Below are 27,178 nucleotides of genomic sequence, written 5' to 3'. Positions count from 1 at the left end.
CAGCTTCTCCAGTTTCTTGTAGTTCCCTGGGCCTCTGCACATGCTGTTCCCTGTCTGGGGACCATGCTTCCACGTCCTCTAGAGCTGTGCTGTCCAAGACAGGAGCCACTGGCCATATGTGGCTATGGAGCCCTTCAATATGCTAGTTCATTATTAAGATGTGCTTTATAAAATACTAGATTTCAAAGCAAAAAGTTAATGGCTCATTCATAATTTTTTATACTGACTTTATATTAAAATGAAAATATTTTAGATATATTGGCTTAAATACATTATTGATAACTTTCATGATTTACTTTTTAAAACGTGGCTATTAGAAAATTTGAAATTACATATGTGGTGTGTACTATCCATTGGACAGCACTGCTTCTAGGAGCTTCAGTGAGAACCCAGCGAGGTGAGGGACCTCCTCCAGCCCCACCTCACATGCTGCCCCATGCCCACCCACCACAGAGCTGGCACCGCAGGGGGAGGGATGGCCTGTCCCACACATGGTACCTGACACACAGATATTTGGTGAATGGACGGGTGACAGGGAAAGAAGCTCCTCATGACACCACTTTCCCACCTTTTATTATCCAATAAATGGATGGGAATGTAGACAGGACAGGACAACAGCAAATTTTCAATAAATAAGAGAAATGGGGATGGCAGTGGGCCCCATGCCTGCACGGCCCCACATAAATAACCAGGTTGCTGAGCTAGAGTGGACATAGGAACTGAGCTGGGCAGTTGCCTGCACTGCCCAGGCTGGGGACAGACACACCAACCCCACAAGGACACAGAAACCACGGAGGCCAGAGGTGCCTCTCCAGCCCCACACATGCCTCTCCCTGAAAGCTCCTGAGATCTTGGGGTGGCTATGCAGGCTGGCACCCCGTATCAAAGCCCTGCCCAGGTCAAGACTGTTGTTCCAATTTCAATAAAAATAGTGGGGGAGGGGGCAGCAGATACATGCATTAAGCCCCTTCTGTAGGCAGAGCCAGAGACAGGCAGCCCCATGGGGGCCTGAAGGCACAGGCCCTGGAAGCCGCAAAAATGGGGCCAGATAAAGCTACTAATGGGAGGGGTGGCAAAGACTCCAGCTCTCTCTGCACAAGACCCAGGCCAGAGCCTGCAAGGACTGGAGAAGCCTTGGGACCAGAGAGATCTTTCTCTCCCCACTTCCTGGTCAGAACAACTATAACCAGGCGATGGCCAGGGGCTTGCCCACGATTAGAACCAGGGAACCCAGTGTCCAGCCCGTGGCTTTTTGTTGCCCCTTCCCTTTACAGGGCCCACCAGAAGAGGAGGGAGAGGTCCATGCTAGGGCCCTGTACAGAGGCAGGGGCAGTTAACTACCAAGGTATGGGGCCAGGGGTGCCAGGCAGAGGACCCCTTCCCATGACCAAGGCCTAGCGACCTGGTGGTACAGAGGATCCTGCAGGGGCATAGGGGCGGGAGCAAGGGAGGGGCTCTGAACCTGCTCCTGCACACAGCACCCGCCGGCTGGCCTGCCTCTTCACAGGGGTGGGCGCTCCCACCACCAGGCCTTGGCCTTTGCTGTTCTGTCTGCTGGACCATTGCTTCTTGATCCTCACAGGCTGGGCTGCAGTTCTACCTCCTCCAGGAAGCCTTCGGAACCTCCCAGGGCAGGGCTGCAGCATCCTCAGATGAGGCCGACCATCAGATAACCAGGTTGCTCTCACTTAGCCGGACCACATAGCGGTTCTCCTGGGAGACGGGAGTAAGGGGTTAGATCTGAGTCAGGGGGCTTCTGGGCTCCAGGAAAGTGGCCCCTGCCCCACGCAAGTCAGGGTTGGCCCAGGTGCCAACAGACACTCTCCCCTTCTGGCCCTCACCTCAGCCTTGTTCTCTGCTGGGGGCTTCAGCCACTTAGTATGGCTTCCACCACTTCCCAGCAGTGCCCGCTGCTCAGTGGGGAGGCCGGGTTGTGGGGAATCTGGGAGATCACCCCCTGAGGGTCCAGCCTCCGTGATAGTCTTCAACTCAGAGGCTGCTGAACTCGACCGTTGCTCCGGAATTCGGGCCACTCGGAACCTGTGAGGAGTGGTGATGCCGTAACCCGCCCCCTCTGGGTTCATTAAAGAGGAAACCCTGGGTATAGAAAGGGCAGTGGCTGCTAGGGTCCCACACCAAGTTCATGGATCAGAGCCTGAGCCCTTCCTATACCCTCCTACCCACAGATAAGCCCCCAACCCCCCCAACCTAGGTTGTAGGTAAACAGTCCTTTGGCTTGAGGGGCCCACAGTGGGATGGCTGGAGGCTAGGACCCTGCCCCGGGGCCTAAGGGCTCATGTGAGACATAGCAGAGCTGGGAAGACCAGACTTCTCCCTGGTCTCCCCACCCCTCTTCTGCCCAGAGGCCTACTGAGGCCAGAGAGGGGCCCTCACTGAACACAATGTTCAGGGCTCAAATAGGGGGCTCAAATACCCACCCTGGGTATAAGGTCTCTCCCTGACCCTCCTGTGTTTGTGCCCACCTCACCTGCCCACAGACAAGATGGTGATCTCGCCCTGGCGTCCTGCCTTGGCCCCAGCCTTGGGAGCCCTGGCCAGGTTGGGCAGGACTCTGGGAGTGGGGGTAGTGGCAGCTGCGGCCTCAGGGGACAGCAGCACCTCGGGCCACTTCTTCTGGCTACAACGGGAGCAGCAGGGGCCAGAGAGTGAGGCCAGGCCCTGCACGGTGTGGAGGTGGTGGCGATGCGGGCAGATGTGTGGCATGCTGGGAGGACCCGGCGGCAGCCTGCAGAGGGCACAGGGGGGAGCGGTCACCAGGGCAGGCCAGTGCCAGGGGGTCCCAGGAGGTAGGAAGGGGAACCAGGGTACCATGAAGGGAACACAGCCAAGTGGGAACTCCCCAGGGAAGCAGGCTGATTACAAACGGGTTTGGGGCACCTGCCCACTCACCTGGGCACAGGCCTGTGGCTGGTCTGCACCAGCTGTTTGCTGTGATACTCCTTCAGCAGCTCCTCCAGGGCCGCCGCATTCTCTGTGGGCAGCTGCAGTCAGAAGCCGCTCTCGGCCAGGAGGGGCACTCCCCACGCGCTCCACCCCCACCCCAGCCGACAGAGCGCCTTTTCCTCCACCTCTCATCAGGCAGGAACAAGAAAAAAAGGGGCAGCGCCCTCAGCTGCTGGCCAGGGAGCACCAGAGGCTGGCCCAGGGCATCCCAATGGGAGGGGCGGGGCACAGTGGGACTCTGACCCCCCACTGCTGCCTCAGCTTCTGGGAGGAGAGGGGTCCTCTCCTGGGCCTGGAGACAGGATCAGAGCTTCCTCTCACCTTTCTTCTCCGTGATCAGGCGTACCAGGACCCCAATAGTGTCCTCGTTGGCATCCTCAGCCCGGTAGGCAGGGTTGATCCCTGTGGAAAAACGCAAGAACTGTGATCCTGGGGTTTTGGGGGGGTGGGGGTGGTCTGGGCTTGACAGCTATACCAAGATGTGGCAGCAGAGGGCGCCCCACCTTCCTATAAGCTGTGCTACAGGCCTGGGGGTTTTATGTACCAGCGGCCCTCCAGGCCTCAGCAATGGAAGCTCATTATCACCGCTTCCTGGGGCTGGGTAGCATTTCTGGGGCCTGATGTCTCCCCTCCCCAGCTTCAGGGAGCTGTGGGCTTTCTGCCCAGACCCCTGCACAAATCTCTGGCAAACTGCCATTCCAGGCTGATCCACTTCCCTTCACACCAGCCTGTACGCGTAGCAGGACCCTTAGGGCCCAAACCCCAAGAGCACGAGAATGAGCCATGGGACCAATCCTAGGCCAGCAGCAGACAGCTCTTAGGACTTGCACCCAGGCAGCAGCCAGCAGTTAAAGGAAGCCCTAGGCTAGGAAAACACATGGAGTCCCAGGCAAGAGGGCCTGAGCTGCCATCTTCCTGCCCGCCATAGACCGCAGTGTCAGGAGCCGGGCAGGACCCTGGGCAGCCTAGGGCAAAGGCACCAGAAGCACCATTTCAATCCTGACTTGGCCACAAGGCTCCGTGGGCAGTGTATCTGTTTCGGGGACCCCTGCCCTACTGGCCTTCGGGGGACAGCTGGGCGGAGGAAGAGGTAAGGGGCCAAGGGCCCTGGGATAGGGGCAAGAGGAACATATCTCTCCCTTTGGTTCCAGGACTCCTAACTCAAACCACAGCTTGGAGCTGAAACCTGAGCTCCTTGTGGTGCCCGCTAAGGACAAATGCCCTGCCAGTGGCTCAAGTCAGAGGTCAGCTTAAGTTCCCAGAAGGCGGTCCAACCCTTGAACCACATACATGAAACCACAGCCCCTAAGGAGTCCAGACCCCGACAGCTGGGCAGGGCCTCACCCAGGAGAGAATCCTACTGAAGCCACTTGCCCTCTGCTCTGCCCCTGTCGTCACCTCAGGCCTCTTCACCTTTCCTTCCACTTGATCACTACAGCCCACAAGCAGCACCTCCAGGAAGCCCTCCTGGTTAGCCCTCTGCAGGTCCCTTCCAGTTAGACCCTCTAGGCCAACAGGTTCCCTCGCACAGCCCCCCAGCTGAGCCGGCCTGGGCCAGTCCGTGCCCCCTGGCCTCCCCCACTCAGACCTCAGGCCGGGCCTCACCGCTGCCTCCACCTCCAGGGCCGGGCCCAACCTCCTTGTGGGCCGTGCAGTGGTAGCCCTTCCGCTTGAGCAGGTTACACACCAGGATGCCCAGCAGCCCCATGAGGCAGAAGACAGGCACGATGGCAATAACCGCATACTGGGCAGCGGTCTCTTCGGGGCCTCCCGCCCGGGTACCATTCCCAGGCTGCCGAGTGTCCCCAGTGCCGGTGGTCCCAGCTGCTACCTCCACACCACGTCGGGCCCGCCGTCCCCGCTCTGAGCACCACAGGATGGAGGCACGGAGGAAAGACAGAGGCAGAGAGGCCCAGGGCCCGAGTTAAAGTGGGGGGGGGGGGCGCACGAACATGTCCAGAGCCACCTACGGCCACTCTCCATCGTGCTGGGGAAGCAAAGGCCACCTCACCCGCACCACGTGGTTTTGGCCATCTTATCAGCCTGAGCAAGGCCGCCCCACGCCTCAGGGCAGCTAGACCCCCAGCCCCCTGGTCCACCCCTCATCCTGGGGTGAACAGACAGCATGAGATCTGGGCACACGAATACTGGATGCCGCCTCCCCGTGGCTAGGTCCATGAGTTAGTTGCCTCAGAAAGTGACAACAGGTGAGAGGTGTGTGTGAGAGGGGATAAGGACAGGAAACAGGATGTTAGCTCCTCAGCACCCCGAACTCCCCCCTACCCCGTGCCCCGAGCTGTGGCTGCTGCCTGCTGGATGGTGTCTGCCACTCGGAAATACGGTGCGCAGACACGCTGCCAGCAGAACAGAACACATCCTGCCGGACACCCTCTGGCTGCACACCCTTCCCCGGGCTCAGGATTGAGGGCCCCATTGTCCCAGATGGACCAGTCCTAGCCCCATCTGCCACTCACCATAACAGCTGCGAATACCCAGAGGTGTCCAGGGGCACAGCTGACAGGGGACATGGGTGACCTCTGAAGCAGCAAACCACCTACAGAGAGAGAAAACATCACTGAGGCCCAAAAACTATCCTTAAGAGAGGCTCCTGCCAGGCATACTCACTGAGCCTGACCCACCCCATTTTACAGATGGGAAGACTGAGGCCTGCTCAGGGAGGGGGTGAAGCTGGGACCCTAGGACTCCAAGTCTTGGTCACCTAGCCGTAAGCCCTCACAGCACCCCATGGCTCACCCGGGCTGGCAGTCTCCACATAGCGTGTCTTGAGTCGCTGTGCCTGGCTGGGCCTCCAACCTCCCTCGAGGGCTGCAGCGGGAATGGGGCTGGCATGGACCAGGGCCCCACGAAGCAGAGAAAGTGCCGGGGGGACAGGATCGGCATAGTGTGCCCTGCCCCAGGTCCTGTGGGAGGGAAAAGGTAAGAACAAAGCCAGGAACCAGGCCTCAGGTCCCCGGGAAGCCAGGCCTGGGGAACCCGCCCCTGGCCTCAACAGTCTTCCTAGGACAGGGCAGGTGGGCAAGGCAAACTCACCAGGCTGGGCTCCTCCCCAGGTGGGCACTGCCAGGGGGTCGTTGATATCGGAGTGGCCAGAGGCCAAGGCAGCAGCTGGAAGAACAGCAGGCAGGACACACCGAGAGTGCAGAAAGTGCTAGGATGTGGCATCTCTGGGGCCATCTGTCCACCACCCACTTCCTAATGCCCCTAGGAGTGGGGACCACTGACCACTCGGGACCAGCCCCCAGGTTTCAGGGACACTCTGATCTCAATCCCTTATGCTGTGAGTAAAACCTGCCTGTCCGATGCCTGCATAACCGTATCTGCTTCTGGAAAGTGCTGGAAAACCCCAGACAGAGCCAAATCAGGATCTCAAGCCCTCAGGTCCCCGAGTCACACCCATTCCAGCTAACCAGGATGATAAGGAGGAAGGGCTTCCGAATTCCTCTCTCAAGTTCTGTCCGCCTTCTGTCTGCCTGCCACCCCCCTACCCCCCGCCCCATCATCCCTGGGGCCAAGTCTGGAGCCAGTGCTTCCTATTCTGGGCCCTCAGAGGAGTATTTGGGACCACATCCTCAGTGACCTCTCCACACAAAGCCAACCGTTCACACTCGCACACCCACACAGGCCAGGATGCATCCCAAGGAAAGGGATCTCAGGATGTAGCGCCCAGCACACTCCACTGAGAGCTCCCTCTGCTCCCCATCCCAGGCCTGAACTACCTGCCCTGAATCCCTCATGCCATGGGGAGATCTGCCCCACAACCTGTCTTCCAACTTGGGCCCAGCTTGGGAGAGCAGGCAGGGAGCGGAGCCAGCTGCCCTGGAGGGCAGAGGGAGTATCACACAGGAGGCTCTGGGGCCCTCTGCAGACCCCAGACCTGGCTCCAGCCTGCCAAGCACTGGGAGACCTGCACCCAGAGCTGCATAGGCCAGCAGGTGCTTCCTGCAGAGGAAGAGCCGTGTCACCAGCCCTGGCAAGGCTCCTGGCATGGGGTCCCTGAGCACAGAGGGCTGGGGCACAGGGCTCTGTACTCCTAGATCCCATCCCCAACTCACCACAAAAAGGCAGGACAGGGGCCAGTGTGGCCAGCTCAGCTTCATCCTTGGGCCCAGGGAATCACCAGCCTAGGAGAGGAGGACGTGAGGCTCAGCAGGACGTGAGGACAGGCAGGCAGCTGCTCTCCTCCCCTCCCGGGGCAGCTTCCAGGACAAGACCAGGGAATTTGCAAGGTGGTGTTGGGCGGGCAAAGCTGGGGTAGTCCGGCCCCTCTTCCCCCTCAAACCTGAGTAGAGGTGGGGATGCACTGTGTGGGGCTGGCCTCCCAGAGCAGCAGAGGAGGGGGATAGAATGCTCTGCCAGGCTTGGGGGGCTTCCCTGAGGAGCAATGGCTTCCTTCCCCTTCCATAAATAGGCAGGTGCTCTGGGAGGAAGGAAGCCCACATCAGCAGTCCTGGGAGTGGGGGGTGGGGGGGGAGCTGCGAGGGTATGCAATCCCCTCATGCCCAGACTGCACCTCATCTCTACCTCCCAGGCTCCCACCACCTGGACTTCCTGGTGGGTCTTGGTTTTCCCTGCTTTCCTGCCTTCACTCTTGCCATGTCTGCTCCAAGGAAGGTCCTTTCCCTCAGCCATCAAACACCAACATGAAGTCACTTCTTTCCAGAAACCTCTCTACATTTCCCTTTCCCCAAAGCTGAGCCCAAAACTCCTGCAGGTCTCCCTGGGTAGGGAGACACCCCCACCATCACAGTCCTAGTCTCCCTACGTGTCCCACCCCCCACCCAGAGGTCTTCTCCACCAAAGGATGTGGAAGGATGTGCCCAACACTAGGATGGGTCTGAGTGCATCTCTGGGGCTGTCACAGCAGCCAGCATTCGGCCTTCTGTCCTCTCTTGGTCACCTACTGCTGTGTGCCAGGCACTGCCCTTAGCACAGGAAACAGCCTAAGACAGACACTGTCCCTGTCCTCGGGGAGCTCACATCCCTGCTGACCAGTGACCAGCAGATGAACAGGGACTGTTCCCCTGCCAGGTGGGGGCAAGTGCCAACAACCAATAAGGCAGGGTGAGGGTGCAGAGTGGGAAGGCCACTGGCCTAAGGTAAAGCACCCAGGTTCGGAGTATGGTGTCCTCTGGAGAAAAGCCTCCACCCAGTGGGCAGGTGAGAAGAGCAGGAAGGAAGATTCGGTTTAGACAACAAAAGGGGCTGTGGCAAAACAAAGGAGTCCTGTCGCATGTTTCCGGGGGGCCTGCCTTCAGGCCCAGGAGGGTGAAGGGAGCTGGATCTGTCAGGCCTCAGCCACAGGCCATACGGCTTCTGACTCCCAAAGAGCAGCCAAGCCACTGGCTCAAGGCCCCTGCAGATCAAGGGGCTCCCCAACTGGAGCCCAGCCCCATGCCGCCCGACGCCAAGCCTGGTGGGAGAAGCGCAGCCACACGAGAGCCCCTCAGGCCTACAGGTGGCCTGGCCTTCCCACCTGGAAAAGGAGCCGGAGGAAACTGATCCCCATACACAGACCATGGTGGCAGCAGCCAAGGGTTTGAATTACACCACAGGGCGGGGGGCGGGCTGCGGGCACAACACCCCGGGACTCTCCAGGTCACTGGCAGCGGCTCTCGGCCCAAGGCCAGCTAAGGGAAAATGTGGGACAGGAGAAGGTCGGGCCACAGCAGAAAGGCAGTCAGCTCCCAACAGGCTGCATACCCAGGCCCATCCCCCGACCCGCCCCCTCCTCTAACTTGGTCACAAGTCTTTCTTTCTAGTTCCTGGCCCAAAAGGTCCTTTCCCTTACCCAGGCAGCTCCCATTCAAGCCCTTCTCCCCATGAAGACGCTTCTTCATAGGATCTAACCCACAGACTTGACCATAAGCCCCCAGACTTCAGGCGGGCCCTACGGGGGCTGGGGCAGGAGTGAACAGAGGCACAACAGCCACAGAAGAGAGGGCCCCAGGGCCACCTCGGGCCCAACTGGCACCTACAGCGTGACCTAAACCCACAGGGAAGGGCTGTGCAGCTGCTTACCTCCAGGTAAATGGGGAGCTGCGATCTCGAGACTTCCAGGAGGAAAATGGGGGTCTGAAGGCCCAGACTCAAAGCCAGCAAGGGCCCACTCAGGCACATTCAGACACTCGCCGCCTCGCGCCCTGACGCCTTCTAATTACGTGCCTTCTAATTATCCCAAACTGGTACTTACTCCAGTCTGGCCGCCGGAATCTCTGCTGACAGCCGCTCCCCCAGCCCCCACACTCAGCTAGACCGAGCCCCCCAATGGACTGTCCAGTCAGGCAGCCCATGCCGGCCACCCAGAACCCCCTCCATGCATACACCTGCTGCTCTGACCTCCCTCTCTGCACCCCCTTCCCCACAAGGCCTCCAGCATCCAAGCCTAGAAGCCTGGAATCTTGACTGAAAACCAAATTCAGATCAAAGCCCCCTGGCTGGGGGGTGTCCGGGAAGTCTCTAACCCCACCCCTCTGCTCAGTCCTAAGGCCAGGTAGTGCGTGACCTTACAGAGCCTCCAGGGGGCCTCAGGAAGGCGGCCAAGGCTCACAGCAGGGGGCCTCCTCTCCAGGCCTCCAAAAGCCCCCTGGGGCAGAGGAGGAAGTTGGCCTAGAGGCCACTCCTCCCATAGTCTCCCGGCCTGGGCCTATCCGGTTCCCACTGCCACCAACTCCCTGTGGGACTTGAGCCCCTGCTTCACCTTGCGGGGTCTCAGTGTCCTCATCTGCAAGATGGGGATACTGCTCTTCCAAGACAAGGCTGCGGGGAAGGTGAAATGAGGTAATAAGCCTAACACTGGTCCTGGGTCCGGTGATTTCCACCCCTTCACTCCCTTCTTCCCCTCAGCACCTCAGGCCCAGGTTTGTAATTAGTATCTGTTTGCTTACTTGTTTGGCTCTGCTCCCTGCTCCCCACCCCACCCCCAGCTCACAGCAGCAAAGGCAGGGTGTCTGTCTCACTCACCGCAACCCCCACCCCCGCAGTGTCTGGAGCAGGGGCCACCACAGAACAGGCTGGGGTGGGGGGCGGGCTTCCTCACAGGCAGTCCACCCCCACCTCCAAAAATGCCCAAACAATCAGAACCAGAAATTCCCTGGAAGAAAACCAACTAGCAAAGCCATGACCGACCACTGGGCAGTGGAGCCCCAGGGAGGCACAGCCCCCAGGCCTCAGAGAAAGAGGAAGCTGTGACACTCCCCAGCCCTGGCAACTTCCCCTTTCCCAGAACTGCGGGGCCCCAGGCTGGGGCCCTCCTCTCCATGCTCACCTCCAACCTCACTGGGCCTGGCCTCCCAGAGATCGCCCACCTCCCAGAGGTCACTCACCACGCCTCGCCCCTGGCCCCCAGTTCAGCCCCGACTGCGGCCTGGGGACCCTCACACTGGGACCTGGCCCCTGGCCCTCTCCCTACCACTCTGCCTCCCTCACCAAGGCACTGGAACCTGCTGCTTCCTCCACCCAGAAACCCTTCCCATCACCTGGCCAACACCTACTCTTCCTTCAGAGCTCAGCTCAGAGCCATTTCCTCCTGGAAGCCCCCTCCTGTGTTCATCATCCTGCACGTAACCATCCTGTTTACCCGGACCCGACCCCCCCCTTCTCCCCCACCCCGCATGCCAGTGCTCAGCACACAGCCTGGCCCTGGGTAAGGAGTAGGTATATATCGAACTGGGGATAGCTGGGGGACCCACGGGGGGTGGGGGGCAAGGTAGGGGGAGATGTGGTGGGGAGAGCAGGGATCAGCAGAGTGCATAGCTTCCGCCAAGGCTGGGAGGACCCAGAGGCTGGGGGGTGGGGGGGCATTCAAACTGGATCTGAGCTAACCTGGGGGAGAACCATCCTGCCTGGCTCTGCTCTCCTCTAGCTCCGTGGCTGTGGACACTCCCTCTCCCACCAAGACAGAAGACTGCTGTGAGGCCAAGAAAATTCACCTTAAATACTCAGCATGGAGCCCAGTATAGAATAATCCCTCAATCAGCATTCACTGTGCCTCAGTCTCCCCATGTGTAAATCATGGAGCAGGGAATGGCACACACTTGACAGGCAGGTGTGAGGTATAAAAGATTCTTCTATATTTACACATAGTGCTTGGCCCAGAGCCTGGTACACAGGAGGTGCTGGATTAGCCGAGGTGAAGGTCTGGGAGGTAGGAGGGTGTAAGAGGGGAGAGAGGTCTGGAAGGATAGGTGGTAGGAGTCCAGGTCACACCAAGACTTGGATGCAAGCTGAGAAGCCTACACTGCCCTCAGGGCCTCTGGGAGACTTGAAGGGTTGGGGGGGGTATGGAACAACTTGCCTCTCAGAGGGCTCCCCGGGCTGCCTGCCAAGGAGGCAGGACTGGGGAGACAGAGGTGGGAGGCGAGTCTTCATGTGGATCAGGGGTTGGGAGGCAGGTATTTCTGTTTCCCAGCCAGGGGCTCTAGGGCCTGTAGAACCCCCCTGCAGCCTCCAGAGGCTGGAGTTGCCTAGGAACACATCTGGACACAGGCCTTCCTTGGCAGTGGCCGAGACAGAAAGACAAAGGCCGCCCATCAATAGAGAAATCCAGGTTAGCAAGCAACCCAGTGGTTCCCTGGCAACTGGGGCTGAAGTAGGACAGTGTCCACAGTGGGCGGCGGGGAGGGCAGCCAGGCATGCCTCTCTTCCATCCTCCACCCTCACAGGGAAGGCAACTGACCCTCATTCCCTTGGGGTCAGTCTGTCTGGTTGCTCCACTCCTCACAGAAGAGATGTGCATCCCTGTTTTACACCCAGGTAAACTGAGGCCACAGGCGATCACTGGTATGGGTCACACAGCCAGTGAGTGGTGATGCAGGGCCAGAGCCCAGGTCTGATTCTGCTGCCCACCTCACGCCCACCCCACTTACCCTGCGCCTAGCCTAGGGCCCAGCAACTCGCAGATGTTCTCCAAGTGTGGTCAACTTGCCAGCAGAGGCTAGGGAGCTAGTGGCACCCAGAAGCGGCTCACTAAGAGGCTATTTACAAAGCACCCAGGTGGGCCCCAGGGAAGGAGGTGCTGCCCCCATTCCCAGGGGCTTCTGGGGCCTCCGGGGTTTCCCTGCATCCATAGTCATTTGCATACTGCCTTAGTCTGTGCCAGCCTCCGCAGGAAAAGGCCCTGGCACCTGTGAGAGGCAGGAAGCCCAGGGAAGGCTTGGAAGAGGTGGTCCCAGGGTGGACAGGGTGGAGGCCAGCTCCTCAGGATGCTGACAGGCAGAGATGTAGGGAGGCTATCTCAGGGCCATTCAGTGAGAAGGGCACCCCCATTCCCACCGAGGCCTTGGGCAGCCATGGTCTCCCAGGCCACACCCCTTGGGTAAGGACTCCATGCACGTGTACCCCAAATCCTGCAGCAGGGCCACCAGACAGTGGCAGTTCCCTGGCCCCACTGGGTTCTCCCCCTCCACCCCCAGGCTGCCACAGGGCCTGCGCTTTTAGAGGCTCAGGGAGGTAGGTGGGCAGGTGGGGCTGAGGGAGCTAATTGGCCCTTGAGGCTAAGAAAAGGCTGAGGTGGCCAGACTGGGCCCATCCAGCTCCTCCCAGTCTGGTGTGGTACGGATGCAAACCCTGCCCCTTCCCTGATCTGAGTCTGGGGCAGGTGGGGGTGGAGGGGGGCACCAAGCCACACAGTCGTCTCTGGGGCAGAGCTGGGGCTCCCCAAATCCCCTCACTAAGCACTTACTGCATGCCTCATTCCCATTCCAAGCCTCAAAGATAGGGTCCCAGGTTTCACAAATGAGGAAACTGAGGCTCAGAGAGGCTAAGCAGTACCCTATAACAACTCAGTCTCAAAGGAGACAAGGTTTACCCACCCAGGAGCGGGGGGCAGACGACAGGCAACCCATGTCCTCGCCACACCAGGCCTGGCATTCCTGCTGCTTCTGCAGGCCCTGCTCTGGCCCCACAGCCAACTGCTCAGCACCCTGGCTTCCTGCAGGGAGCCGGGGAGGGCTGGAGGACACCCCACTGCCCACCCACTCATGCTACTGCTACGTCTTCCTCCGAGAAGCCACCTTTGCCTCAGATCCCAGCGGCACAGCTGGTACCGCTCACCAACATGTCAATGTCAGGTCAGCCCAGAGTCCACGTAGCACAAGCCCTACCCCATCACCCCCACTGGGCGAGGCTTCCAAGAGACTGAGGGAGCTCACAGGCCCAGGCTGCCCTGTCCTCTAGACTTGGGGTGCCGGGGGAAGAGACCCCTGTCCCCAGCAATCCCAGGCCAGGCCCTAACCAACGGCGACCGAGGGCTGGGCTCAGCACAGGCCGAGCAGTCACTCCTGGGTTTAAGCTCTGGCTCGTCACTTAGCTCTGTAACCTTGGGCAAGTTACTCACCCTCCCTGAGCTTCCGGGTTCTCCTCTGCAGACAAGGGCTCTGGCCCCTGCCTTCAGAGATGCTGCGGGGATAAGTGGAGCCACTATAAACAGTGCGGACCAGGGCCTGGCCTGACAACCTCTCCTATTAGTTCTCACCACAGCCCACAAGGGCCAGAGGAAGAGCCAAGCTCAGAATTAAGCAGCATCCAGCCAAGGTCATCCAGCGGCTTGGAGTAAGCAAGGGTGCTTTGGGGAACCCAACATCAGTCCCAGCAGCCTGAGTAGAGGAGCCTCGGCCTCCTAGGATGGCCCCTGGCTGCCCATTTCCCAGCTGCTCTACAGGCCTGTGTCCACCTTCTCCCATGCCAGCTGAAGCCACGGTCTGGAAGGTGGAGGGATGCTGAGCAGTCAGGACCCAGCCCCACAGCTCCAAGCCTCAGTTTCCTCCTCTGTAATTTGGGATAGTTGTGCTTATTCAGCTGACCTCTTGGCTGGAGGATCCAGAGTTCAGAGAACAGTGGCTCTTCTTACAATCACGCTTCAGCCCAGATGCCACCTCCCCCTGCAGGAAGCCTTCCCAGCTTCCCTGAGTGGACCCTCCCCTCTCTTGCCCCCTCAGCCACCTGTGATCTCCCTGGAGGGTGGAAGGCACGTGCACGCAGGAAGCTGGGCACACAGCTGGGCCAGGCCCCTCCCTCCCCTCACTGTTCCTTCTCACCAGTGACCACACCATCACCATCGCCATCGTGGTCCAAGATCCAAGCTTAGGTCCCTCCCTCCAGGAGCCTTCCTTCCTTCTCTCTCCACCCACACAGTCAGACCCTGCTTCTAACTGGCTGTAGAGGCCCCTCCATCCCGCTCTCCCTGCCAAGTAGCCAGGGCACACACTCACAGCCACATGGGAAGTTTATTTATAGAGCTCTCATCTTTCCCAGGGTGGCCCACGAAAGAGCTCTGGCCTTCCAGGCAGCAGACCCGGGTTAGGATCCCAGTGACATTAGGGTCTTGCAAGTCCGTTCCCCTCTCTGGGCCCTCCTTTCCCTACTTGTACCTGGAGAAGACTGCTGGCCCTCAGGACATGAGGCTAAAGATGTGAGAGCCTTGGGGGCCCTAATCCCAGGGTTGGTCACACAGTAGGGATGCAGTACTGGCTTCCTCCTGTCCTCGTTGCTACCCCAGCCACTGCCACTGGGGCCAGGCCCAGGCACCCAGGCCCTCGGCAAACAATGGGTACTGAGCTCTGGCAGAAACCTGGTCCAAGCAACCCCCGATCCTGAATGGAGGTGGGGCCATATGGGCCTTGCTGGCTGATCTTCAGCAAAACCCCTCTCCGCTCCATAACAGAGGGAGGCTGGCCTTTACCCAGCCAGGCTAGGTGAACAGTCCCACCACTTCCTCCTCCCAGTGCAGGCCAGCATGGTCCTTTTGTGGAAACTGATGCCAGAACTGTCAGACAATACTTGCCTCCACCTGGAGACAGGGCTATGCAAGCTCTTGAGTGCCAGACTCCAGCAGCAAGACTGTGTGACTCAAGCTAGGGCTGGTTCCCTCTACCCTGAGTCTCAGCTTCCCCACTGAGCAGCTCTGGAAGGAAGGAGATCCTCTGTCAGTACTGTTGAGACCTGAGCCCAGGGCCTGGCACACATCAGGGAATTTGCTGGCCCAGAATGTCTGGGTATGCAGCACCCAGGAGAGCCCCACATCTGTGTCTGTTGCCAAACTGGTGAGGAGGGACTGCCGGGCAGGTGGGACACAAAAAAGAAGAGGGACTAACATTGGGCTGGGAGGGCTTCCTGGATGAGGGAGCGCTAAACTCTGAGTGGCCAGGAGGGCTCTAGAAAGAGAAACCAAAAGCAAAGGCAGAGTGGAACTGAGACATCTGGTAGGGAAAGAAGGGTGTGAAAATGTAAAGTTCGAAAGGTCTGGGAAGTGTCAACACTAGGATGAGGAGTCTGGACTATATTGTGTAGGCAAAAAAGGATGCATGGAAGAATGGGAAACGGAGGCAGAGAGGCCAGTACTGGGGTCTGAGGCAGGACATCAAGGCCAGAGTGGAACATAAGAGGGAGCCCTGATTTTGTGAAGGTGTGTCTCGGGCCTGCTTCCTGCCTTAGGCCACATCCTGGCTGACAGGAAACCTGTAGCAGCAGAGAAGGTAGGTAGGTACCACATCTAGAGGGTGAGAGCCTGAATATGAGGGTTCTGGAGCCCTTGGGAAGTCCCAGCACTTCTCAAACCTCAGTCTCTCTCTCTCTTTAAAAGGAGGCTGACCCCATGAGCAGGGGCAGAGTGCTGACTGCCCCTCAAAGTCTCCGCTCCTTGGCCAGACACGTGCCTCCGTCCCGCAACTATCAGATGAGTCTCAACTGGGGCCACATATGGAAACCCAGCCTGGCCCCACCATTGTCATCCTGGGAGGCCCCAGTCCCCAGAAAGGTCTAGCTCGGGCAAGGCACGGGATAGGGCTGGGAGGGCCTCCATCAGAGCTAGGACCAGAAGACGCTGGTCCTTCTCCTCTCCCAACCCCTCCCTGGGCCCTGAGCTATTTCCCTGTTTGCTAGGGATGGAAATAACTCAGGGTCAGCCCCAGGAGACCAAGATAACTATTCTGATCAGCCCCAAGAAGCACAACTCCAGTCATTCCAGAGAGGACCAAGGGACACCCTGACCCCAGCTCTAGCTCTCAGCCAAGCTGCGAGCAGTGGTAAGGACTAGCAGGGGCCTCTGGGAAGAATGGGGAACTGAGAAGGGGCATAATCTCAAGGTCACCCCCAATCTGGGCCCACCACAGAGTGTGGGTAGATTTGGGAAAATGCCCCTAGAGCAACTCTGAATAGAGGAATAAAGCCTCTCCAGTATGGTGAAGGTCACTGGGACTCTCAATTATCCTTGCCACCCCCTGGAGCTGGGGCCGTGCTGCTGACTCCCGACACTCTTTGTAGCTATGTGGATGCTTCCAAAGCCAGTTGCAGGCTCTAGAAGACAGGAGACAGGCCTCTCTGGTGACCTCTGGCTAGGGGTGAGACCTGTGGAAAGGGAAGAGGAGGAGGAACAGGAAGACCACATAACCTACTCACCCGCAATGTTTCAGACATGTGGGCAAATACACACCACTTTCAGAACTCACAAAGGGACACCCTGGCAAGGCCATGCTTATCAGTCCAGGTTTGAGAGAAGCAGCCTAGGTAAGCCCTGAAGATATTAGAAAGGTGGGTGGCCCTCTCCAAGCATCTCACATGGTTTTGGGGGCAAAAGACCGAATTCCAATCCCGGCACTGTCCTGTCTCTGCATGACCTTGGGCAAATCACTTTGCTTCTCTGAGCCTCGGTTTCCTCCTCTGAAAAACAGTCACATCTCAGAACCACTGTGAGGATTTAGAAGGAATACACCATAAAGTGTTCAGCATAGCACCTGGCACTGTCCCTCTATCCTCACCCCAACACAGAATGCAACCAGAATGCAACCAACATTTTCTGAGGACAGAACTCTAGATCCTTTAGCAGGTATCCCCTCACCCCTCCTGGTCTAGAGGGTCCAATTTTCATTCCACCCTGTATAAACCCAAAAGACCCTCTTGTGGGGGTGGGAGCCTCAGAGAGGAAGGGGCCCTGCTCCAGGTCTCCAAATCAGCGACCACTTGGGAACAAGTCCCACGGAAAGGGAACTGAAGGAGACTGGGACCAGTCGAGGTCTATGGATCAGAATTCTGGGCTTGGTCAGAGGAGCTGTACTTCCATCCCGGTCACCAGCAGCCCCTGGGCCACTGTGTCCCCAAGCAGCCAGCCTGCCCCCACCTCCCACTGCAGTCTTCTGCCTGGAGGGAGGGGAGAACAAAGGCAGTTGACCCAAAAATAGAGGATCCCAAAGTGATGATTCACAGGCCATTCACAGCCCAACACCTCAGTGTGCAGAAGGGGAGACTGAGGCCCAGTGGGGACAGGGTCTGAGAGGAAGATGGTTACAGGTTACCAGGGACAAAGCTCTGCCGGGTGTCTGGGACCTCAGTGTGTGAGTGTGTGTGTTTGGGAGGCGGAGCCTGAGGCTACTTCAGGGCCCCTCCGCGGCTGCCAGAAGTGTCAATCACCACCCCAGATGCCACCCAGCCTCGGCCTCCTCTCCATCCGCCAGAGCAAGTCTCTCAGGGTCCTCCTCCCCACTGACTAAACTGAGATCCTGAGAAGGGGCAGTTCTGGAAAGACCCCTGGCCTCCCCCCTCCCACGACAAGCAGGTGTTTGAGGTCCCTCCTCCTTGGGCCTCTTACTCATTCTCCTGAGGCTCAAAAGGGACGGACACACACACACACACACACACACACACACACACACACACAATACTTGCTCGACCCGACGAGCACACTACGGCTCCAGTGATTTGGGGGCTGGTTTGTCAGTCACTTGGGGTCCCTCTCCCTCCATTTCACACTCGCATTACGGAGCCGCTCTGGCCCTGCCCTGGTCATGCATGTCCCGGGCCACACACAGGCTCGGGGACCGGGTGTCACAGTAAGCTGGGGTGGGTCACGGCCACCCGCAGGGGCCTGGGTCTCTCTCACACAATCACACGCACTCACCGGCCTGTCAGAGGCACACAGAGCCCCTCTGTGTCTCCCGCTTGGCCCCAGCGTCCCCGCTCAGTGTCCCGGCCACACGGACTCCCGGGTTGGGCCGCCTCACGCGCCGTGTCACCCAGTCACGGGCTGACACCGTTCAGAGCCCCCCCCCGGCCCCCGCGCCGCAGCCGCCCCGTCCCGCACCCGGTCCCGGTCCCGGTCTCGGCCCAAGTTTCCCGGGCCGGGGGCGGCTGCGGGGCCCGCCGGCTCCGCCGACTGCAAGTCCCGCCGCTGCTTCGCCATCGCGCACGGCCGGGCCTGGCGGCGGCGCGGCCCGAGGACGCGCAGGTCCCGGGGCCGGGGGCTCCGAGGCTCCGAGGCTCCGAGGCTGCGGGGCGCGGGGCGCGGGGCGCGGACGACGCCGGGCCGGGGCGCAGGGGCTGGGGGCTCGGGAGCGGGGGAGGGGGAGGGGGAGGGCCGGGGGCCAAGGGCTGGGGCCGCGGCACCCGCCGCGCCGCCAACTTCCTCAGAGACGCGGGGGGCAGGGGCGCCCCTCGGCTCCGCACCCCCCCGCCCCGGCCGGCAGCACCCCCGGGCCGAGGCCCCGCGCGCCCCGCTCACCTGGCCGCCCCGCGGCAGCTCCGGCAGGGCCCCGGGTGGCGGCGCGGCGCGGCCCGGCCCGGCTCGGCGAGGGCGCAGGCGGCCGCGCAGGCTGCGCGCCTTTTGAATGAATCGCCGGCCGGGCCGGGAGGCGCGCAGCCCCGCCCCCGCGCGCCACGGCCGCCGGCCCCGCCCCCGACGTCGGGCCCCGCTCGCGACCCCCGGCCCCGGGCCCCGCCGCGCGGCTCCGTGTCGCCGCCTCTGGCGCCCCGCGGGCACTGCGGGGGCTGCGCGGGGAGGAGGCCTCTGCACCAGCCTCCTGGGGCAGCGAACGGAGAACCAAGGGGCTGCGCGGCGCAAGACGGACCGCACGCTCGGGAGCTGCTCCGCGTCCCGTCACCGTCACCGTCACCGTCACCGCCGCGGCCCCTTCCTGGGTCCTGTTTTCCTCCCTGAACCGGCAGCGCGAGAGAACCACCCCACTGTGCCCGCGAGGCCGAGGCCTGGCCCTGGAAGCCCCTGCCTAGTCGGGAGGAAAGCCCAGGTGAACGTGGATCTGTAATGGACGTCCCACGGTCGTCTGCACGTTCCTCCGGGCCCAGCCCAGATCTTTCTCCGGAGGCCTTTCCTATCTCCACTCCCCCCTCACCCCATCCTCTGACAGGATAGCAGGCCCCTCCTTCCGGCAGGACAGATGACACCGCTCTCCCCTCCCTACCGCCAGCTGTCCACTCTGCCACTTCCCATCGCCAGCCATCAGGGTGCGCAGCAAGGCAGTGACCTGGACCCCAGGACGCTATTCACCTGTATCCCCCCCCCTCTGTGAACTGGGCCCCCTGGGGTTGTGCAATATGGTGGCGGGACCGGAGGTGGCCGCTCGCTCGGCAACCAGAGTCTCCCCTGCTTCGTATTGAGGAGATCCCAGGTGGCGCTCCCAGGCCAGCAGGGAGGGAGGGCCTCATGCTGGGGGCAGAGGCCTGACTGGGCAAAGGGATAATTACAGCCCGACTGAGGTAAAGGAAGGTAAATAAGTCTGTTGGGGATAGGTTGTGGGGAGAGGTGGAGAATTCTAAACAAACTGAGTCATAGAACCTGAGCTGCGGGATGAGGGGGCGGGGTAGGTCAGATCCCCAGGGTCCAGGAGATTCCAGGAAGAGAACCGGACACCTGCAGAGAGAGGGGGGCAGGGGAAGAGTTTCTGTTTCCCTGGGCCATGCCCAGGTTGTAGGGAAAGAGCAGAAAGAGCTCCAGGTGACTGGTGTCCGGATCAGAGCCCCATCCCCTTCATATCCCAATGGAGACCCCCCCAGAGCTAGGGCAAGGATGGCCCCAGGGTCGAATATCTCAAATCCAAGTCCATGGGGGATGAAAGGGGGAAAGCCCAGAGAGGGTCAGGTGGGGACCTGGTGATGGGGTGAGAGCAGCCCAAGAGACCCCCTGTTCCTGCAATGTTTTCTTTGTAAGGGGACCTTCTATACCCCAGCTCCAAGTTCCAGAGTTCAAATGGTGGCATGTCATGTGCCACTTAATAGATCAGATGGAGAAATGCTTTTTGGTCAAGGAGCACTGGCTGTTCATCAGACATCCTACAGAAAAGGTCTATACCTACTGCCAGCTTTCTGTAAGGCTTTGGTCAAATCCATCCCCAGATTCAGTTTCCTCACCTGAAAATTAGGGTGCCAAACTTGTTACCTGAAGGTCGTTCTAGTTCTCTGCGGGCTGAGGTGATCTGCCTCACCTGCCTGAGAGGTAAGGGTGGGCAGCAGCCACCTGAGCCAGGAGAAAAGATCAATGATGGTGGGGCTGATGTGTCCTGCATGTGGCTCTGGGGACTTTGGGCTCTCAGGCTGCAGCTCCATAGAGTCGGGCCTCCTGGAGCCACAGACCACACACATCTCACCCTCACACCCTCAGGTTATGAGGGAGCCTAATTGTTATTTACGGCCAGCTCTGACTCCTGAACCACAATGAGCTACAGATGGGACCTTGCCTAAGAATCTAGGAGCATCTAGTGAGGAGACAGGGAAGGAGTTGTGGAGGCCACGGAGATTTAGATTGGCTTTTTATGAAGCTTGGAGAGCCCGGGGCTCCAGAACAAAGGACTCTCACAATCACAGGCTTTTAAAAATCCTGGCATCTCAGATAAACCCTCGAAATCTTAGCATTACAATCCCTGCCCTTAGGGACCTCAGAGACCGTCTCATTTGAACTTCTCATAGTGCGGCTGAGGGCCGAAGTGAGCCCAGAGAAAGCCTGCACCTCGTCCTAAGTGGCACAGCAATGCCCCAATAAGCAGGGATAAGCTGTGATGGTGCTCCAGAGTCAGGGACATGGGCTCCAGGTCCCACTGAGGCCCTGCCTGCCGTGGGGACCCTGTCCCACAGGATCAGAGGCATGGGGTCCAGTTGTATGCAAGGGATCTGAACAGATGTCAGTCTCTGGGGTTGTGGACCAGAAGTCGTGGCGCCCTCTGCTGGCCGCACTGGATTTTAACAAAGAGGCACAAAGCAGGAGGAATGCACTAGGGGCGCCGGGCTCGGGCTCACTCAGTCAGTGGAGCTTGGGACTCTTTAATCTGTGGGTTGTAAGTTTGAACCCCACATTGGATATAGAGAATACTTTAAAAATCTTCAGAAAAGTTTTTCACTTTTTTTGAAATTGCACTGCACTTGGCCCACCCCTAACTGGCCAAGTCGTACCCCTCTAAAGGTGGGCTGCCCCCCTGTGTGTGCGCCTTAGCTCCAAGGGGAGGGTGGACTTTGGTCTAAGAAGGAACTTGGGCTAGGAGGCCAGGGCAGGGCTCAGCCTTGGGGCAAGGCAGGAACTCAGCTGAGGCTGCTGGGCCTGAGAGCTAGCTTCAGTCCAAATTTAGGTCCAGACCCTGAGCTGGGTCTGGAATCCCACTGGGGTTGGGTTTTGGGGCCACATAGATAGGGGTCAAGTCCTAGTTCTGCGATTGCGGGGCTGTGTGGCCTGTGTGGCTTGCGCAAGTGGCTTTACTGCTCTGAGTGCAAGCTCACCAGCCCAGGGTGGTGTGAGGATCCACTGAGACCCCATGTCGGGGGCTTCTTCCAGGACGCTGGCCTCAGAACCCCTATCTGCTCCCTCTCGTCCTGCTTGCTCTGTGTCCTCCCCACAGCCTGGCATCGGGGCTCTGCCCCCTGTTTGTCCCTGCTACCTGCTCAGTGTCCACCTCCTCAGTTCGGCCCCGCAATCTATCCCTGATCCAGCTTGCAATGCCTGTTCACTTGCCTTTGCAGGCGGGGCTCCTCATTGGCCATAATGGGCCCAAAATAGCACTTCCCCTTGCTGCTTCCTGCAACCTGGCCTGTGGCTTAAAGTCTGCGAGGACAGAAGGGAGAATTGGTGTTTGGCAAGCATGCCAAAGATGTGAAGGGCTCACAGAGGTCATTTGGTTCCAGAGAGGGGAGACACTTGCCTAGGGTCACACAGTGAGGAGAAGCTAGGGCTGAGGCTTGAGTTCAAATGTCTAGGTCCCCCCATCTCCTCCCCCGGCTCTGCCTAGAACGTCTAAGCCAGGGCCTAAGCCAGACTTGGCCTCCCTTCACCAAGACTTCTGAACCTGCAGACTACTGCTGACCCCAGTTCGAGATGTACAGTGGGGCCCCTGGAGGCTAGCTAATCTAGTCCTGTGCTTCGTAGGCTCTAACGGTCATTCTCTGACTATTCTGACCACAGGAAACCTTCCGGCCCGCCGGGGCTGTCCTCCACACCCACCTCACCCCGATCGCACGCCGCCCTCCCACCCTGGCCTCAATGCCACCTTGCTGTGTGACCTGAGGTTAAGTGTCTCTCCTCTGTGCCTCATCTTCTCCATGAAGCTGATGTCTAGTTAAATCCTGCCCTCCGTCCCTAGCCCAGGAGACCACCTGGAGAACCCCTTGGAGAAGAGATGGCTCTCTCCCGGCCTCTGAGATCAGGACACCCTGCCCAGGGCTGGTCTACAGAACATGAGCCAGACACCTCATGAGCGGCTGGATGTGGCTCTGGCTGTTCAGACACTGTCTCTCCTGTGGCCGCCCCTCCTCTCTTCCCTGAGCTGCAGAGACCTGAGCAGACATCACATGTGAATCCAGGCCATAGCACTTAGACTGGTGACCTTGAGGAAGGCAATTTACCTCCCTGCGCCTCAGTTTCCTTATCTGAAAAAGAATAAGGATTAAGTGAGAGGGTCCACACTCCTGACTTGCAGCAAACAACTGGGAGCTGGGGTTATTATTCTGTAACATTTAAGACCCGGGGAGGATGGCGAGGGCAGTGCCTGGGTGGCTCAGTCCGTTGAGCGTCTGCCTTCAGCGCAGGTCAAGATCCCAGGGTCCTGGGATCAAGTCCCACATCAGAGCAGAGAGCCAGTTTCTCCCTCTCCCTGCCACTCTGCCTATTTGTGCTCTCTCTCTCTGTGTCATATAAATAAATTTTTAAAAAGATTTTATTTATTCATGAGGGACACACAGAGAGAGAGGCAGAGACACAAGCAGGGGGAGAAGCAGGCTCCATGCAGGGAGCCCGATGTGGGACTCGATCCCGGGTCCCCAGGATCACACCCCAGGCTAGGTGCTAAATCCCTGATCCACCCAGGGATCCCTGTAAATAAAATCTTAAAAAAAAAAAAAAAAAAGACCCAGAGGAAGACCCCAGCTGAAGTCTCTAGATTTAATTCCACATCTGCTGTTAGTGTCAGGCATTACAGGCAACCTGGGGATGGAGCAAAGAACGAAATGAAGTTGCCTCTCCCAGAGCCCACATTCTGGCTTCCCTGCCTGCCTTTTCCTCTGCTCCAGCTGGGCCTACACCATGGACTCCTCACTCCTCTGACTGCCTTGGCTCAAGCTATCCTGCTTTCATCCCCAACCCAAGCCCCACTTCCTCTAACCCCAATGGCCAGCCATGGCCAGACCCTGGTTCTCCACCTCTGCTGGCAAAATGAAAACATGGTGCCATAAGGCAGGGTCGTGGTTACCCTTGAAGGGTAGACACGGAGGGGGCTCATGAGCAGCTTTCAGAGCAATGGAATATTTGGGTTTTTGATCTGGAGGTGTCCACCTCATGAAAATTCATCAAGCCCCACACAAATAATTTGTGCATTTCTCCATACAAACATACTTCCACGTAGTTCCTTTGAAAAATAGTGACACCTGGGCCCTACCCTCCAAATTCTGATTTAATTGGTCTGGGATGTGGACTGGGCCCCTCAGGTGATTATAATGTGCAGCCAAGGTTGACAACTACTGCTTTAGAGGAGCAAATTCTTCCAGGACTCTCCCCTGGGCCTCTGGCCTGATAGCTGTTCATCCCAGGACCTCCCTGCCCACAGCTGCCTGGCTCAGGGCTGAGCACCCACCCACAGGCCGGCCATTGCTCTGGGATGTGACCTCCTAAGTAACACTTGGCTGGGCCAGGCCCAGTCCTGCTAGGCACTTGAGCTGGGACTCGGCCTTGAGCTGTTAGGCACTTGAGCTGGGACTCGGCCTTGCTGGGGACCCGGCCTTGAGCGTCAAGTGCTGAAACTGAAGTCTGGCCAGGTTCCTATGTTGAGGGCAAAGAGGCCCCGAGGCCACAGAAGCTGTGAAGCAGTGAGAACAACAGCCATTTGGCAGCAAGGGAGGAAGCAGAGTCTCAAGGTGGAGAGGTCAAGTGTCCTGAGATGGAGCTCCAGTATCTGGGCCATGGTGCTGACAACTATTTAATAAGTGGTTCCACTAGTTAGCCCCCCTTTTATTTCAGAGCAAATCTTTGTGGAGGAAAGGACTGGCCCCATTTTACAGATGGGAAAATGAAGGCTTATAGGGGATGCAATTCATCCAAGGCCACGTAGCTAGTTAGTGGCAAAGACAAGATTTCTGTTCAGCTTCAAAGCCTGTGTTCTTTCTGCTTTGTTTCACCGCAAATTCCACATGAACATTGCCTTCTACTCTGGAATATACACGTTTAATATAATCCCCTCCTCCTCAGATCTTCCAAGTGAAGTGGTGCTGCAGGGAGATGCTCCATGCACGTCCTATGGCCCTGAGGGCCCAGCAGACCCGAGATGCGTGTACACCAGCTTGCCAAGCATGAACCTGCACTCCTCCTTCAGCAACCGATTTGTGTAAAGTGTTAATCACTTAGGCTGAAGAATGTTCCAGAGTGTTCAGCAGAGCAGAGGCATGCTCTGTCCTCTACGGGTGATTGCTTTCTTGAGCTCTGTGGGTATACCTGGTGGGAAGAGACCTGCCTGCGTGGACCGGCCGGTGCCCCGGGGTTGGCCTTTCCATTCTCATGTCTGATTTAATGACACATCACTTTGGACCAGAAATCAGACAGACTTGGATTCTCCCCTTGCTCCAAAACCTGACGTCACCTTGGCTTTTGTCAGATTCCCCAGCCTCATATGAGGCTTTGCTGCAGAACATCATTTCCTGGAAGAACCGTACCGTCTCCTGGTCGCCTCGTTTTTCACTTGCTGCCTCATTTTGACTTGTGTCACCTTCGGATTCCCAAGCCCCATCCGAGGTCCAGTGACTGAGAAGCTGTGGGGAGCCTGGGAATGTCTACTTACACGGATGTATGATTATGTCTCATGCTTTCTATTCACACATGTCTGTAAGGGATTCTAACATGTAGCCCTGGTTACAAAGCAGTGAACTGGAGAGAACTACAGCCCAGACAGGGGCAGCAACCTGCCCAGGATAACACAGCAAGTGGCAGCCTTGCCATCCCAGCACCCTCCTGGGTCCCTGAGCCCTCCCGTCTGGGCAAGTGAGTGGGTGCCAGGAGGCCCATCAGCTGGGGAGCCCTGAGGCTGCTGGCTGGAGGCCACTGCGCCACTGATGGGGAGCGGTCATTTGGTGTTTCTATTTATTGACTCTTTAAAATTCATCATCCAAGGAAAGTTAATACATGACTGGTAGCAAGAGAAACATAATCTAAGACCGCAATGACCCACGCACCCCAAACAAAAACAGAGCCAAACAAACCCCATCTGAAACCAGACCTTTGGAGCTGTAGCTGAAGAAGCGAGGGGGCTGGGGGTCAGACTGGCTCCTGCAGCCTCAGGAGCAGGGAAGAGGCTGCCCTCAAATGGGTCCCAGGTGACCAGGCCATGTCCAGCCCCTCGGCGTTGGGCATTCTTCCTGGAGGGACTGCCCTGGCAGGAAGGGTGTGGAGAGTGGGTCTCCATGGTCAGAGTAAGGGGGCTCCCGGGCCCACCCTTCCAAGATGACCATACACGCCAGTGCATGAGACATAGGGGCTGGGGGCCAACTCTGAGGAGGACATGGGCCCTTTCCTCTTCCCTGCTCAGGCCAGGAGAGACCCCTGGCCAGGTCCCTATCAGTGTTAGCAAATTTGGAAACGACTAAAGGCACTGCCAGCAAGTTAGGAAATGCCAAGGCCTGGGGAGGCCCCCAGATGGGAGTCGCTGCCCACTCCAGTCCTTGTCTTGTTCTGGATGACTGAGGGTGCTTGTTCCTGGTCTCCGGATACTGGAGGGCAGCCCAATCAGGACAAGGCCGTGGAAAGTATACGTTAAGAGGCAATCTTTTAGTGCCCTGAACATGCAGTGTGTGTGTGTGCGTGTGTGTGTGCGTTTGTGTGTGCGTGGGTACGCACGTACGAACCCATGTGTATGCGCACACATGTGCGCAAATATAATGAGGGGGGACTGGTCCTTCCGGGAAGGCTTGCCTAGGGTCCCAGGTGGCCCCCAGAGCAGGATTAGGGTTTTTTTCCCTTCTGTTACTTCCTCAGATCACCCCCTGCCCAGGTCATTGCATAAATAAGTGCTTGGGAAGGTACACATCTAAAAAGGAACATAAATACTGTACATGGGAAAGGGTTCATCCTCAGCCCTCCCACTGCCCCCAGAAAACCCTCCAAATATTGCACATGGCCCTCCCCAGCCCTGTGGGGTCAAGGCCCGGCCGTGTCTTTGGTAGAAGCTCCAGGGACAGAGGTCCTGGGCAGCCCACACGCCCCCTACTGCACCCCCATCATGAATGGGAGCACCGAAGCAGCCAGAAGGTTGGGAAAGGCCTTGGCCCACCGGCCAGCAGGTGTTCCATCAGGAATACTTCTGTGGGGATGGGAGGGAGCCCACGCAGGCATAGGCGTGCCCCTGGTGGGACGCTCCTGGTCAGAGTCTGCTAGGAAGTGTGGGCTAGGAAGAGGCAAGCGGGCTGAGGGCAGGTGGGCGGGCAAGTCCTGCGCCATGGTGGACAGGGTCACACCCTCCATAGGAGGAGGTGGTTTGTGCTGTCGTCCCGGCCCACAGTCTCGCTGCTGCCACCACCCCCACTGCTGAGTCGGAAGTCCTCATAGCCGTCACCTCCACTGATAACCAGCATTTTTGGCCTGGCTGAGGCAGGTCCTCGGTTCCGAGGGGAGTCCCGGTGCTCCAGGGATGGCAGCTTCTCAGGGCCTGGGGGGTGGAAGGAGAGGATCCATTAGCCTGGGGGTGACTGGTGGCTGTGCTGTCCCCTAAGGGCCACACCCCACAAGACAGGAAGAAAGACAGGCACAGTTTCTGTGGGGGATCCTACTTTCTGTTAGCGAAGAACTTCTTATTTGGAAGGAAATAACCACTTCCTGGCAGTCACACAACTTCTTACCTCTTATCTGTACTTTCTTCTCTCTCTCTCTTTTTTTTTTAAGATTTTATTTATTCATTCGTGAGAGACACAGAGAGGCAGAGACATAGTAAGAGAGAGAAGCAGACTCCCCACAGTG

At 58.7% G+C, this 27,178-nt stretch overlaps 2 protein-coding genes and 1 long non-coding RNA gene across 9 annotated transcripts in view; 1 reads left to right on the top strand and 2 right to left on the bottom strand.

The window, feature by feature from the left end:
• Positions 1-512: 512 nt before the first annotated feature.
• Positions 513-19,223, bottom strand: RELT (RELT TNF receptor). Of its 7 annotated transcripts, none has more exons than XM_072794487.1 (11): positions 19,170-19,223; positions 7,038-7,106; positions 6,016-6,090; positions 5,719-5,885; positions 5,439-5,518; positions 4,570-4,827; positions 3,286-3,366; positions 2,911-2,992; positions 2,489-2,746; positions 1,842-2,040; positions 513-1,713 (listed from the first exon to the last, which is right to left on the bottom strand). In XM_072794487.1, exons 1-11 carry the CDS (start codon positions 19,206-19,208, stop codon positions 1,666-1,668), a joined length of 1,356 nt encoding a protein of 451 aa, XP_072650588.1. In that variant the 5' UTR covers positions 19,209-19,223; the 3' UTR covers positions 513-1,665. The 7 variants fall into 7 exon arrangements, with proteins under 7 accessions (XP_072650588.1, XP_072650592.1, XP_072650590.1 ...); XM_072794491.1 differs by lacking the exon at positions 19,170-19,223 and adding an exon at positions 18,819-19,041; XM_072794489.1 differs by lacking the exon at positions 19,170-19,223 and adding an exon at positions 18,473-18,560.
• LOC140614962 (uncharacterized) lies at positions 18,702-26,568 on the top strand. Its single transcript, XR_012015658.1, has 2 exons — positions 18,702-18,995; positions 24,425-26,568. It is a non-coding gene; the product is annotated as an uncharacterized lncRNA (long non-coding RNA).
• The window catches only part of ARHGEF17 (Rho guanine nucleotide exchange factor 17), a 58,872-nt gene continuing 56,989 nt past the window's right edge, over positions 25,296-27,178 (bottom strand). Inside the window, exon 21 of the mRNA XM_072794485.1 lies at positions 25,296-26,870. Within this exon, the coding sequence (XP_072650586.1) occupies positions 26,674-26,870 (197 nt within the window). The 3' untranslated portion in view covers positions 25,296-26,673. The remainder of the gene's footprint in view (positions 26,871-27,178) is intronic.

Source organism: Canis lupus, chromosome 23, assembly GCF_048164855.1.
Source record: "Canis lupus baileyi chromosome 23, mCanLup2.hap1, whole genome shotgun sequence".
Lineage (NCBI taxonomy): Eukaryota > Metazoa > Chordata > Mammalia > Carnivora > Canidae > Canis > Canis lupus.
Note: the sequence above shows the minus strand (reverse complement) of the source record. Positions and strands in the feature narration are given on the sequence as shown.